This window comes from Penicillium maclennaniae, assembly GCF_028827695.1.
Source record: "Penicillium maclennaniae strain IBT 15551 chromosome Unknown utg000003l:1.0-5670915.0:1.0-5674809.0, whole genome shotgun sequence".
Taxonomy (NCBI): domain Eukaryota; kingdom Fungi; phylum Ascomycota; class Eurotiomycetes; order Eurotiales; family Aspergillaceae; genus Penicillium; species Penicillium maclennaniae.
Genome location: NW_026623215.1, coordinates 1,348,108 through 1,362,596, shown reverse-complemented (window position 1 = coordinate 1,362,596; position 14,489 = coordinate 1,348,108). Strand labels below are relative to the sequence as shown.

Here is a 14,489-nt window from a genome sequence, read left to right as displayed (position 1 = left end):
ATGGACGCGTTTTCTTCTTCTCATGGCTCGGATTCATGGTTGCGTTCCTATCGTGGTATGCATTCCCGCCGCTGGTAAGTCATCTATATATGCTAAAGCCAGTTTCACATTAGCTGAGGATCAACTAACGAGTCCTCTCCCTAGTTGACGGTCTCAATCAAGAAAGACCTGCATATGACGCAGGAAGATGTCGCCAACTCGAACATTGTTGCGTTGCTTGCGACGTACGAATCCCCCCATCCTTAATTTTTATTTTTATTTTCTCTCTTTTTAAAAGCATCATCTAACCAACCTAGACTACTTGTTCGATTCATCGCTGGACCTCTCTGTGATCGTTACGGGCCACGACTGGTCTTTGTTGGTCTGCTTCTGTGTGGAGCTATTCCCACCGCTATGGCTGGGCTCGTCACCACACCCAAGGGTCTCATTGCTTTGAGATTCTTTGTCGGGATCTTAGGTGGTACCTTTGTTCCATGCCAGGTGTGGTGCACCGGATTGATTGACAAGAAGATTGTCGGAACCGCCAATTCCCTGGCAGGAGGTTGGGGCAACTCTGGAGGAGGAATAACTTAGGTCTTCACTGATCACCCTACTCTTTGTTGGCCCATGCTAACACGTCTTGACAGTTTCGTCATGCCTGCCATCTATGACTCCCTCGTCGCATCTCAAGGCCTCACTTCGCACAAAGCATGGCGTGTGGCCTACGTCGTCCCCTTCATCATCATCACCGCCGTGGCACTGGGCATGCTCTTCTTGTGCGAAGACACCCCGACGGGGAAATGGTCAGAACGCCACCTCGGGGCCCAAGAAAGCGTTTCTCCCCGTCACTCTGTGATGGCAACATCATCGACATCCACTCCGGCAGCGGCTCAAACAGCCCTTCCGCTCCATCCTCAGTCTACAACGTTGTAGCCGTTGACGTTGAAAAGAAAGGCACACAGACTCCTCCAGTCATCGACAGAGACGCCTCCACAATGGGACACATGGAAATTTTCAAGACAGAGACAGTCGTCGCACCCACACGCAATGAAGTGATTCAGGTCGCATTCAGCCTCTCAACCATGGCAGTAGCAATTCCATATGCATGCTCATTTGGTTCCGAGCTCGCCATCAAGTCTATCCTGGGTACATACTACGCCGCCCAATTTCCAACAATGGGCCAGACAAAGTCCGGTCAGTGGGCTGCCATGTTCGGTCTACTGAACATCATCTGTCGGCCAGCGGGAGGATTCATTGCGGACATTCTTTATCACTCCACGGGCACTGTCTGGTCCAAGAAGCTCCTCATGACATTCCTGGGTCTAGTGATGTGTGCGTTTCAGCTGGCGATCGGATTGTCTGATCCAAGAGACGAGTCTACTATGTTTGGTCTGATCGTCGGACTGGCTTTCTTTTCGGAGGCGTGCAACGGAGCGAACTTTGCCGTTGTCCCTCATGTACATCCGTATGCCAACGGTATTGTGTCGGGTCTCGTAGGTGGGTTTGGTAATCTTGGAGGGATCATTTTTGCCATTATTTTCAGATATAATGGGTCGCGTTATGGACGGTCGATGTGGATCATTGGTGTCATTTCCATGGCAGCGAATTTAGCAGTCGGGTGGATTCGCCCTGTTCCGAAGAGCCCGGGAGTTCAATCATGAGAGTGATTTTTATACGATATAAGATGTTCACGACTTCAATTCTCATGTTATATACGTCTTTAAGTTTTGGACCTCTTTTCCTGGACACAGGCGATGTCTACCCGTCATCTCGGTGAAATTGGCTTCGGGGTAGCTGACCCCGAACGCGGGTGAACACTCCAACGAAGACGAGGGGTATGCAACAGTCGCATCTCGATCTTTATGTCTTGAAGAATTTGCCCCTCCTAGCTGTTCTTCTTCATATTTCTCCAATAGGCCTCTTCTTCACACTATTAGGTCTCCTCCTAGCACGGCTCTAATACCTCCGAACAGGACCTCGCGCAAGCAAATTGCCCAGGAAATCAATCACGATTCACTCAGGACTACGACAACAGATACAATGGCTCCAGTTCGCCGCATTGCCCAAATCGTCCACCTCAAGCCCTTCGCCGTGGCCGCGTACAAAGAATGCCACGCGAATGTCTGGCCCGAGGTCCTGCAGCAGATCAAGGACTGCAACATCACAGATTGTAGGGATGATTCACTCTTGCGCATGACTTATATATGATTTATTCACAAACGTTGAACAATTAATAGATTCTATTTTCTTCGATAATGACCGCACCCTGTTTGCGACTATGAAGTACGTCGGCACAGACTTCGAGGGCGACATGGAACGTATGCGAGCGAACCCGAAGGTTCGGGAGTGGTGGGCTATGACTGATGGAATGCAGGTATGGCGCATCAATCAATACCTCGGATCTGTGATCGAGAAGAAGCTGATAGATTGGACTACTAGGAGAGTCCCATCCCTGGCGCTGTTGGCAGTGCCGAGGGCCCTGGATGGTGGAAGCCTTTGGATGAGGTATTTTACTGCGAGTAAAGCCAGTGGCAGTGTAGCTCAAATGACATTTACATACTCTAGGAAGTACCGGAGGGTCTTAACCCATCACTTTCTAAAAAATTGGTCGATTCTCTTTTGTCGGTTATCGTGAGAGGAACTTCCGATTCCGCCTCGGGTACGGCGGAGACCCGCGAGATGGGCTCGACTATCGAGAGCCAGGATTCTCATGGACCATCCGTGTAGTACGTAATGAGCATCTGGCATTGATGTGTATTGCGTAGATAGATTCTCGGTGGGTGACGTGGCGTTTTCTAACATCCGTCTTTGTTCGTGACCTGGCTGCGATTGTGAGGGCGACGTAGGCACGTGGTTGGGTTGAATGGATAATGAAATATATCCTGTGTTCGACCAGCTTGGGGTAAGGAGCGCCGGGGGTCGATCATCCATTGTAGGAATGCCAGGCGCGATAGAGATCTTTGTAGGGTCGAAGAGCTCAACGAGGCAGTGCCACAATACCCGAAGAATAATACCATGAGCCACGATAGCTACATTTGGTCTTTTTGTGGTATCATCGAATACCAATGGTAGGAAGTGTGTATTCAGAAACGAAATCACTCGACGTCTCATCGAGGCAGTGGACTCGCTCTCGATATGCGGCAATGGACTTGCACTATTTGAGCGATCGAGGCGTGCATGGCCTTTATTAGTCTTGCCCGGGGCCGGGTTGAATCGCACGCCCTCTAATGATCCGAAATCTTTTTCTCGAAGATCGGATGTCAGGAAAGGTGATATAGGAGCCTTATCGTGTCTGGGCAATTGTTGGCAGCAAATCCCTTCCGCTGTAATGCGAGCTCTGCTCAGGTCTGATGCAAATACGAAGTTAAAATGAATGGATTTCGATGCAAAATGCCTTCCGAGATACTCAATCTGTAGCATTCCATGGCTTGTGAGCGTCGAGTCTAACGAGCCGGCCCTGGTTGCGGGCGTCAGAAATATATCATCGTACATGGACTGTTTAAAATTGTCTATAACCTACCACACCTTTTCGACATTATGCACAGTCTCTGCATGTCGAATAAGAAAGAGCTTCATCTTTTGGAGATGTGTGCATGGTGAAATGCACACGTGGTGATGAAGAAAAAGCACCCTTCAAGCGTTGGACTTCTTGGACGCGGTAGTCACGTGATCATGGCTTCTCGCCGAGGAAGCCTTTCGGGGCCATTAATGGAAAATAGTGTAAAATTTTACCAATCTCAATATTTCGATACTCCCGCGGTGATCTGCAGCGGAGAATATTGAGGCTAGCGAGTGGGTCGAGTGATCCACTGAGTGGTACTGTATAGCTGCATACCAGGAACGATCGGACACGAGATCTTCTCGACACACACCGCTACACATCGTGGGTCTAGACCGGTGAGCCTAGGTTGGAAGTGTGCAGGTTAGCACGCGGCAGTGGGGACTGTATTTAATTCCCGTTTACAATGCACGATTTCCAGGAAAGGATCAGAATGCGCTTGAGGGAACGATGAGATTTCATGGACATTTGAGGAGCAGTTAGGACTGTGAAGAAATGCCTTGAAATGAAACACCGAACTAATTGCTCCAGAAAACAGACCCCTTGAACGTAACAGAAGTGGTATAAGCCATGATCCATCAAATCTACATCACATTGGAAAAAAGAAACGCCGACTGGCAAAAGCCGATTCCCTCATAGAATTTTGGTGGAACTTTTTTGAGCCGGTTCAGCAGCCCGAACAATCCGTCGAAGAAGAGCGAGACGCTTACTGGGCGAGCTCGCGGATCTTCTGCTGGACACGCTCCTTGCGCTGGGCGTGGGTGAGCTTGTTGACCTTGTACTTCTTGGACTCGGCCTTCCACTCCTCCTTGGACTTCTTGGGCTCGGCATCCTCATCCTTCTTGAAGGGGTCCTCACGGATGGCCTTGTGGGCCTCGGTGTAGAGCTCCTCAAGGTCACCGGCATCGATCTCCTCCTCGATGTACTTGCAGAACTGGGACTTGTAGCGCTCCTCATCCTCATCGGCGAGGGTCTCCATGTACTCAGTGACGTGGCCACCGACGATGTAGTTGCGAAGGGTGTCGGCATCGAGCTCCTCGGACTCAATGTCGTAACCGGGGAAGCGGCGCTCGGAGTGGGGGATGAAGATACCACCATCGGAGGCACCCTTCATGGCGGCGAAGACACGGTTACCGGTGGAGGTGCGGACGAGACCAACATCAAGGAAGGCCTTGAAGGGACGGCGCTCGCCATCGTCGGTCTCGACGGCCTCAGTGAGAGTGTACTCACCGGTGGCCTCCTCGACACCCTGGAACTGCTCAGCGAGGCCGAGCTTGCTGAGGGTACGGCGGGCAAGGAGCAGGCCGGTGGCGTAGGCAGCAGCCCAGTTGGTCAGACCCTGGGTGACGCCGTAGGCCTTGAGCTCGTGAGCGTAGGCGGAGCAGAGGACCTTGTCACCGGAGATCTCGGAGTAGACGATCTGGGTGATGATGTCGCGGTTGGTGAAGCGAACGACCATGCGGTACTTGGGCGCATTGTACTTGTTCTTGGCCTGGGTGATCAGGCGCTTGCGAGCGTAGTAGTCGGTCTTACCCTCGCGACGGCGGCGGTACTTAGTCTGGAAGCGACTGGAATAAGGTCAGCATGAAAGCCCTAAAAAAAATTCTCTGGGAGCTTCAGAAGGGGTGTTTGTTCTTACCTGTAGTACGCATCGTTCTTGACGGTCTTGGTGAAAGGCTGTACAAGAAGATCGCGAGTCAGCAATTAGCGCTTCAGAATTCGATCCGAAGCATCTTGCAGGGACCCGGCTCCGCTCGAGGCAGAGGAGATTGATGCGAGGATCGTGATGGCATCTTCAGCCATCGGTAGTTAGACTCACCATTTTGACGGTTGTCGGTGCTGAAGCCTGGACTGATGGGGAAAAAAAAAGAAGTGGGAGAAAATTCGAGCGGCGACTTTGTGGGGAGATTCGCTTAGCGGGCCTGCATCCCCCTCAAAAGTGCGGTTGGCGACGACCGTCGACGACCACCGAACTTGGCGCGGCTTAAGGACTGTGACCCAACCTTATCCATTATTACCCATCCAAATGGCCCTTAATTGATGGCACTTCTTTAAGAGGTCGAAAGGCGACTTGAACTTCATGCTTTCATACGCTCTTGTATCCAATGCTAATAGAAGTTCGACAAAGTCTAGAATGTCTAGAAAGTTTGCTCTTCTGTGCAGTTCCTCTCATAGTCGAGCTTTTCCCTCGCCCTCGAGCAACTCAAGCCCAGTAATCTTCTCGAGCTCCTTCACGGCCTCTTGGACTTGCCCGAGCGTAACCTTGACGGTGCGTAAGCCAGCGTTCTTTGCCGCCTTTAGGTTTTCACCGATGTCGTCGAGGAAGACAATATCTGAAGGCTGAACCTTCGATAGTCCACGCTGCTTAGCTAGAGCGTTCATTTCCTGAATAGCAACCTCGTAGATCTTCGGGTCAGGTTTGCGCAGCCCCGTGTGTGCAGACGAAATGAAGAAGTCGAACTGTGACCTCACACCGGATACATCTTTGTTGTATGGATGCCCCTCGGGGAACTTGACTGTATTTGACAGAGCACCGATAAGATACTTTCCAGACGCTCTCAACTTCTTCAAGGCCGGGAACATATATGGATCGGGTGTACGGGATATCCTCATCATCTCCCAGAAAAGCCATTCCGCATCCACGTTGGGAAGTGGAGGAATCGGAACCTCCCCTATGAGACCTTTCTTTTTGTGTAATTGCTCATGGAACTGTTTCCATAGATTTGGATTGCATAGATCTTTGTTGAAGCCTGCGAAGAAGGCGGCATCCATCGGGATATCGCCTCGTTCGAGCTTGTGCCAGCTGCCATTGGGCTTTGTTCTGGAAATGCTGAAATTCACCCAGCCCGAGGGAATGTTCTGGGAGATCTCATAGTCGAGAATAGCCTGGAACGGCGATACGACCTTTCGGAAGATTAGCGAGTGTTGTTGAGGTTATGGTCTAGTCAGGTCGGGTTGACATACACACACGCCGCCAATGTCAAAAAGAAGGCCCACTGGCCGTTTAGATTCTGCCATGATAGAGGATATTGAAGCCGGAGTTGTATTTATGAACAAATATGAATATTTGTGTTCCGATAAGTGAAGCATTGAGTTGTCCGGCCAATGCGGAGAACTAGACGTCTTTTTAAGGCTGTGGGTAATTAATTGCCGAGGTACGGGGTTCGTTCGAGGCCGAGGGAATTACAAACATCACAAAATGTCGAATCTCGATGGTAGATTGTCGCATGTAATAGAGGCCAGTATTATTCGCCGACGACAAATAAAGTATCGTCTTCGAGTCAGATCATAATGAAAACCTCGCCCGATCGTCATCGCCAACAGCGACCGGTACACACGTGACCACTTCCGATAAGCGCGATAAAGACGCGTTTTGGGCAACACGAGGGTTTCTTGTCGTTGCATTGCCAAAATGGATTCAACAAGAACAATATCGGAGTTAAAGTCGGCTTTCATCCGGATTCAGGTTCGAATTCTCTCCGAAGGCCTCGAACTTCCCCAAGATTGGCGTAACTTCGCGGTGGAGACTGAGGAGGGCGACCTTGGCGACAAGGTGATTGAAGACGTACTGCACAAAGGTACCTTCCCTATTTGCCATGAATTAAGCCTCTTGTATGAGAATATAGGGCTACCATGCGCACTTATTAAGAAAGCGAGTACTAAGTCATCACCAGTGAATGCGGCTGCGAAACAACATAATCGCGTCGTCTACTCCTCACAAGCAATCCACCATGTAGCCCACCAGATCGCCACTCTCTACTGGTCCTCTATCAGTCAAGAAGGCAGTTTACGTGCAGCCTTCAAAAATGGCGTGGAAAAGACAACAGATATGTCCAGGCACATGTAAGATGTCCTCAACGCTATGCTTTCTTTCGAATCCTCGCCGACATCACTTAGAAATATTACCAACCTACCATTGGAAATCGAGTCTCAAGGTGCAGCCCACGAAGACTCTGCAAGGTCAGCTTACTACAAGTCCTCTAAAATTACACTCATTGGAGTTTCACCTGGCTAATATCCGTGACACAGATACCAGCAGCTCCGGGGCCGGCTAGCAAGTCTGAACCAGCAACGTCAGCAACGACAACGGCGTTTGGATCAATTACGGCATTTGGAGAGACTCATAGAGCCATTTAAAGATCCGCAGATGGACATTCAGCCCAATCTTGTCACACGAGACGGCGAGTTGATCCAAGAATTAGCGAAGATGCGCATGCTCGTGGCGCGAGTAGGGGGAAGGATTGCACAGCAGAAGAGAAGCAATAACATTCAAGAGGACCAAGAGTACTTGCTGCCCGGGTCAGACCGGAGATTGGAGGCCTTGCTGAACACAGAGGTATGACTTGACACGACTTTTAATCATATTGAATATTCTTGATGTACGATTTTAAACACCCCCCCGGGTCATGCATGAGCCCTGACTGGCCGTGCCGTCTCAAGATTTTGTGCCAGTCCCAAATTTCGAATTTGGGAAAGCTAGTTGATCGAACTGGGCCGTAGCATGTACTTGACATAGAGCCATCTACACCAGGCTGCATGCGACCAGAAAATCCTCAAAGGACCCAGGCCTGAACGACCAAGGAGTAATGAGCAAGGACCCGGGTACCTGGCAACTACGATTGCGACTGCAACTGCAACAAAAACCAGTTTCAGCAAGCGCGAAAGAGAAAGTTTGGAGGTTTTTAATTGGCATCCGTCATCCATTACACCTACACCTGACTTAGGGCAGGTTGGACACCCACAATGATAGGATTGAACCTGTGCTATTTTCGGCTCAGCCCTAACCCCGACTCAAAAACCCCGCGATGAGTGCGCTCAACAGGATGAAGCGGTTAGTTGGACTGGAGAGCGTCAGTCCAGTCAATGAGAGGGTGGCGGTGAAAGAGGAAGCTAACCCGATCTGGCACGGCGGGCCGGACCACCACAACAGCGCAGCGACGTCGACATTCGACTACATCGACGATTCTGCGATTGACCCCGGATTCCATCTCGTCGATCGCGCCGCCATCATCGAGGACACTGCTTCTACCTCCTCTTCCAAGGCATTTGCACGTGGGCACCGCCGTCGTTCCACCCACGTTACTCGCCGTGACCTTGAGAAGTTTCAAAAGGAGGTCCTTGGCGTTGAAAACCACGCGTCCTGGTACGACGAGGAAAGCGGCTCCTCGCGTATCAGCCCGCACGACCCTCAACTTGAGGAACTCAATCGTGCATTTGCCCAGGCGGATATGTCCATGAACAGCGGTGCCGTGTCCAACAACGGTCCTAGCAACGGCGTATACTCGAACTTCGACACCCCCGTCCGTCTTGATTCCGGCTCCCACAGCCCTAGTGTCGGTAGCATGTCGCGACAATCTATGTCTCCTGCGCTTCCACACCCGACCCCTCAGGTCAACGGCGGTGGGATGGGGGCGGCCCTCGCTGCTGGCATGCCCATGAACGCAGGACACCAAATGGACCTTCACCATCTTTACGACATGGTGTTGGAGCTGGCAGATGTACTTAAAAACAACCGAGAGGTTACCAAGAATATTGTCACAAGTGCGGAGGAAATTATGAAACACGGCTCTTCAGAAAGCGCCAGTCCAGCGGCGCAGCAGGTCAACGGGGAGATATCCGGTACGTTTGCTCCGAGATTGCGCCTCATCATTGACAAGGTCTTATTTCTAAAACCCTTTCCTTAGCGGCCCGTATTGCCGAACTCGAACGAGCCCTTGCCAAAGAGAAGCGACTGACCGAAAGCCTCAAGCGCGAGCAGCTGGAGAACACCAAGCTGATTGGCGAATACGAGTCCACTGTGGGCACGATGGTAGAGCAAATTCGCAACTACTGTCAGAACAACAACTTGCATTACTTCTACCAGAAAAGCCACTATAATAACCTCTTGCAAGCCGAGCGGGACCTTCATCTAGAGAGCCGACTGGACCGCGATTACTGGCATGCACAAACGATGAAATGTGCCGAGATGATTCGCACTGCTCACCGACTCCGGTCCGAGGAGGAAGAAGTCCCCATTCGCATTATAATGGGCTTGCAGAACGAGGTTCGCGCATACCGCAATGCCCTTGGGATGGAGGCTGAAAGGCCCGAGGAGGAGTACGGTTGGGAGATTCTCAAGGATGTTCCCATGGCGGAATGAAGAGAAAGGACTTTGGTCTGGACTCATGGCGTGACGACTAATTTTTTCATTTTTCCATTTTTCCTTTGCATAGAAAGAGGGCGTCCTGTGTTTGTTTCCCTTGGTTCTTTCTTTTTTCCCTCAGGCGTTTGGTGGAGGAATGGCAATATTGCGCTCCCTGCAGATACCCACTGTGTTACATAGGGAGGTCCAGTATGGATCTGCCTCCTCGGTGAGGAATGGACTACACATATGTGGCCCGACTCAGATACCCAAGATCCGTTGTAATGTGGATAAGCCGTTCTTACCGTATCCACGAAGTTGGACTAAACCTAAACCACTCCAACGGAGGACACTAGCTGGTGCTAAGTACCGCCCATCGGCTCCCCCACCTCCAGTTCGGCTCTACAAGATTGAGTCTCTTCATGCGACTGGTTGCTAGTTTCGTGTTGATCCCGCCACCGCACGAGAGGAGTCCAATTATAATCCAGCGGACCATCTCCCCATAAATTCCGTGGGAATGTATATGTTACCTCACGTGAGCGTCCGGTACGGGGATTATGTCACCGTCGATGCTTAATTTTCCACATCCGGTCGCTTCCAGTGGCCTCTTCTCCTCTTTTTTTCGCCCCTAATCTATTATCTGATTACCTTGTTTCCACCTGCAATATGTTTCCTGCGACTTGTGCCTTGGTGGTGTCTTGTCACCTGTAACGACACCCCTCCTCAACTTTGGAACCTCCCGGTCGCATCTCACCCCGGATTTCTCAACCATCGCCTTCCCCCTTGTGCCTTGGAGGCCCCCTTGTGCCTTGGAGTATCTTGTGGGAATTGCTTTCGCGATCCCGTAAATCCTTTGGCAAAAGTGGGGGGATCCGCCAAGTATGCGTCATCCGATCTGAGGCCTATCGCATCACTCGACCCTCAGTACACCGCGCCACTTGGTCATAATTTGGACTAGCTGGACTTTGGCCGGCTCAGCTTCTCTTTACTCCTGGAAGAGGCGAAGCATTCTTCAACAATGGAGGGCGTCCAGACTGTAGATGTGAGCTGGCTTCACCATTCGCAGAAAGGTCAGTGCCCTGTACGAGTGCTGTACGAGCGGGTCCATAGGCCATCTTGGGGGAAGTCAGAAGCCGCGTTAAACGGGCTCTAACACCGCGGTTTCTTAGATCACCTTCAGCGCACCAAATCCTCGTCTTCTACTAACGAAAAATCTGGCGAGAAAGAAAATGTGACTACTTTATCGAAATCATATAGGAGATCTCGTTCGAATAGCAACCCAGCTCGTCCGCCGTCAAGTACCCAGGAACAGAAAAATGATCCTTCAAATGATCTATGCCCGGTAGAAGAGAAGGCAGAGCAGAGTGAGGTTAAGGTCACGGAGCAGAAACCCCAAGCAACCTCGACCACCCCATCGCCGGCAACACCGCGGAGCGTACCAAAACCTGCTGGTGGGCGGAGAAATTCCTGGATCTCGAGTCTTAGCTCCAAGTTCTCGTCTGGCTCGACGCCTCCCTCCCAGTCCAGTCTAAAAGCAGGCCCGGCAAGTCCAAAAACGACCTCTCCTCTCGATGCTCACAACCCTTTCGGCGCCGCATACTCTCCGAAGGATAAGGAAGAGGAAAAGAAGGACGAGAATAGTCCGTTCACTTCTTCTTCACCTAAGAGCCCTTCATTTATCCACAATGCCTTGCGCAAGTTCTCCTCGAGCTCGGGCGGACTGCCTAAGCTCCCTTCCAATGGAGCGATATGTCCTCGTCGCGTGATGAACCTCGATCCAAGTCGAGACCGATGCAAGATCGCGGAGCTCAATCAGGCGAAGCTTCATCGCGTTGCATTTTGCGTGGATGTCGAGATCGCCGGTGTTTCTCATCGTGACACCGACGAGGATGCGCCCCCCACCTGCCAGCTCCGACAGCCTCTCCCTGAGTCTAATCGTTCCAAGTCGAAGAAGGCGGAAGCGCGGGCGGAAGTGAAGGCAGATTCTAAAGCGGTCGCTCAGTGTAAAGAGAATGAAGAGGCTGAAGTGCTGAAGAATTCTCAAGCTGCAGTGGTTGAGAAGGAGTCTCCGGCTCTGGCACCCGCCTCAACACCTAACCCTGCAACTACGCCTGCATCTGTCCAAAATGATACAACTGCCAAAGATGCACAGTCTACTCCCACTCCGATTCCTGCGTCTGCTTCTGCTGACATCAACCCTGTCGAGTCCAGGCCTAATGGCGAGACAAAAGACTCGAGTAGAAAGGTCGAGAAGAAGAAGCGCTCAGAGGAAGAGAGAAAGGAGCGCAAGGAGCGCAAGCGGAGACAGGCTGTGGCAAACGGCTCGATTCCCCTGCAGTTGGATGCCGAAAACGATGATGATGAGCCTATCGCGCCTACGGCTGGTGCTCCACGCTCCAAGACACAAGGTCATCCCACTACGGATCCGGTCCGAATCTATCGTCGGTGCTGTCAGCTGCGCGAAACGCCAGTGCTAAAAAGAATTGTGGATGAGATTTCTTCGCCATCTTCTACACTGGCCGAGTCCCCCGGCACTGTGGCTGCTTTGGACCTTAGCAACTTCCCCATGACTTCACAGGATATCGCAACCTTCAGCGACTGGCTCGCTGTCGTGCCCGTTCGAAAACTCATTCTTGAGAATTGTGCTCTTGCAGACGACTCTGTGCGCGCAATTCTTGCCGCTCTCCTCTCAACAAAGACCGTTGAGCAGATGCGTTACAGGCGGCGCCGAAATCACAGAGCGAATTCTTTAGATATGAAGGAAGAGAGATGGGGTGTTATCGAAAAGCTTTCCCTCAAAGATAACCCCCAAATTGGTCCACAAGGATGGCGTCATATTGGTCTCTTCGTCCACTTGTCCAGGTCCTTGAAAGCTATTGACCTGTCGGGCATTCCACTCCCAAAGTGCAGGGCTCCATCTGATGGTTCCGCCGAATGGAACAAGCCGCAGCCGCACAATATTTGCAACATTTTTTCGAATGCGCTAGCTGAGCGTTTTGCCGGTGATCACCTTGAAGAACTCCTCTTAAGCGAGTGCAAGCCTTCAGTTGATCAAGTGAAGAGCATTTGCCAGGCCTCGGCCAAAATGGGACTGCGCAGATTGGGTTTTGCAAATAACAGTCTGACCAGGGAGGGCCTTGAGCACGTGGTGGAGTACTTCAAGGCCGGCTCATGTGAGGGCTTGGATCTGGGAGGAAATCCCATCAAGGATGACCTTGATCTTCTCACTAATGCCATTGAACCCGAGCAACCATTTTACGCACTCAGTTTGGCCGATTGCGATTTGAATCCCACGGTCATTTGTCGATTGCTCCAAGCCCTGACCCGACTCCACAACCTACGTTTCATTGACTTGTCTCACAACCCCGAGCTGTTCTCGGTTCAGCCCAACGCGCTCGGTGCATTCCGACGCTTCTTGCCTAAGATGCCATCTCTCAAGCGCATTCACCTTGCCGATGTTGACTTGTCGCCGGATCACGTCATTGGATTGGCTGAGATTCTACCAGAATGTCCTAGTCTGTGTCATCTGAGCATACTCGAGAACCCTCAGATCGTCCGCTTGGCATCTGCCCTTAATCCGATCGTCCAGGAAGAGGCCTGTGCTGTCTACGCTTCCATGATGGCCGCCGTTCGAGTCTCGAAGACTATCATTGCAGTCGATATCGAAGTTCCTACTGCGGAGAACAACGAAGTTGTGAAGGCTTTGGCATCTCAAATTGTTGCATACTCGCTTCGGAATCTAGAGGGCGGTGCCATTGCGGAAGAGCTTTCTGAGACCGGCGTGTCTCTTGGAGCAAGAGAGGTTCCAGTACCAGATATTTTGCAACATATCGTTGGAATTCACGGTACCGCCGAGGAGCCTTATGGCGAAGAGGACGATGAGCCAGCTCCAGATGAGGATTATGTCATTGGCGGGACAGGTGTGGTCAAGGCACTGGGTGTCTGCCTAGGAAACCTGGATCATCACCATGCGGCGCTCGATGCTCTTGGTGACCACTCTGCGCCTCCTAGCGGTACCACAACTCCCAGACGTCGGAAGTCCCGTAGCATTGCTACTAAACGTCCTCGCGACATGTCAAAGAATCTGCTCGAGTCAGCACGCAACATCCGTGTGCGGATTCAATCAGCGCTCATTCGCGAAGACAAAGCGGGCAATGACGCGAACTACCGTCGCCTCCAGTTCCTGGATTATACCTTGGCTAAGATGATTCAACGTTTCGAGGACGAGTACCCCGAGACTCGCCTACCTCAATCTGCTCCTGCAGCTGTCGCCCCCGACTCGAGCTCACAGAACTCCGCCGAGGATGCGAACGGGACGAATACTACCGGTAATTTGCACAGCAGTCTGGTTGATGAGAACGCCATTGACGACGAAGAAATCGACAATTACGAGATTCATCTTTCCCGAACCAGTTCGATGACATCCCTGCATGCTCGGGCGATGACGTCTGAAGAAGGTCACGTCCATCGTCTGGGCCAGAACTTGCGCCGGGACTTCCTCAATCCACCTGAGGGCGAGGTAGTGGGTGATGAAGACGACGACTCTCATGTGAAAGCCCTGCGCGAGAAGCTCGAGCGTCTGCACGAAGAGCAGTCTGAGTCGCCATTCGATAGTGATCGGGCAGAGCAAGCGTTTGAGATGCTTGGACAGAATGTGGACGAGCTCTGGGCCGCCCAACGCCAAGATGCTGAAGGATTCGAACGATTCAAGCAGTCCCAGATTGCAGCCCAGATTAATAGTGGACTACGCCCAGCCAATGGCTCCAAGACGGATGTCACCACCAAGAGCAAGTTGCCCCGGTCTTAGCTTGTTATATATGTTTTAACTAT

At 51.6% G+C, this 14,489-nt stretch overlaps 6 protein-coding genes across 6 annotated transcripts; 4 read left to right on the top strand and 2 right to left on the bottom strand.

Annotated features, from left to right (window-relative positions):
• Window positions 1-1,640, top strand: N7477_002619 (uncharacterized protein; the record flags this gene model as incomplete). The annotated part of the gene is made up of 3 exons (XM_056964282.1): window positions 1-74; window positions 627-782; window positions 866-1,640. 3 exons carry the CDS (start codon window positions 1-3, stop codon window positions 1,638-1,640), a joined length of 1,005 nt encoding a protein of 334 aa, XP_056824235.1.
• A 2,604-nt stretch (window positions 1,641-4,244) lies between these two features.
• Window positions 4,245-5,360, bottom strand: N7477_002618 (60S ribosomal protein uL18; the record flags this gene model as incomplete). Its single annotated transcript, XM_056964281.1, has 3 exons — window positions 4,245-5,106; window positions 5,178-5,215; window positions 5,358-5,360. 3 exons carry the CDS (start codon window positions 5,358-5,360, stop codon window positions 4,245-4,247), a joined length of 903 nt encoding a protein of 300 aa, XP_056824234.1.
• Window positions 5,361-5,707: 347 nt separating this feature from the next.
• On the bottom strand, window positions 5,708-6,556 carry N7477_002617 (HAD family hydrolase; the record flags this gene model as incomplete). The annotated part of the gene is made up of 2 exons (XM_056964280.1): window positions 5,708-6,442; window positions 6,503-6,556. 2 exons carry the CDS (start codon window positions 6,554-6,556, stop codon window positions 5,708-5,710), a joined length of 789 nt encoding a protein of 262 aa, XP_056824233.1.
• Window positions 6,557-6,950: 394 nt separating this feature from the next.
• Window positions 6,951-7,880, top strand: N7477_002616 (kinetochore subunit FTA4 family protein; the record flags this gene model as incomplete). The annotated part of the gene is made up of 4 exons (XM_056964279.1): window positions 6,951-7,116; window positions 7,213-7,381; window positions 7,436-7,498; window positions 7,568-7,880. 4 exons carry the CDS (start codon window positions 6,951-6,953, stop codon window positions 7,878-7,880), a joined length of 711 nt encoding a protein of 236 aa, XP_056824232.1.
• Window positions 7,881-8,361: 481 nt separating this feature from the next.
• N7477_002615 (uncharacterized protein) lies at window positions 8,362-9,677 on the top strand (the record flags this gene model as incomplete). The annotated part of the gene is made up of 2 exons (XM_056964278.1): window positions 8,362-9,157; window positions 9,223-9,677. 2 exons carry the CDS (start codon window positions 8,362-8,364, stop codon window positions 9,675-9,677), a joined length of 1,251 nt encoding a protein of 416 aa, XP_056824231.1.
• A 1,000-nt stretch (window positions 9,678-10,677) lies between these two features.
• On the top strand, window positions 10,678-14,466 carry N7477_002614 (putative cell wall biogenesis protein Mhp1; the record flags this gene model as incomplete). The annotated part of the gene is made up of 2 exons (XM_056964277.1): window positions 10,678-10,729; window positions 10,829-14,466. 2 exons carry the CDS (start codon window positions 10,678-10,680, stop codon window positions 14,464-14,466), a joined length of 3,690 nt encoding a protein of 1,229 aa, XP_056824230.1.
• Window positions 14,467-14,489: the final 23 nt, after the last annotated feature.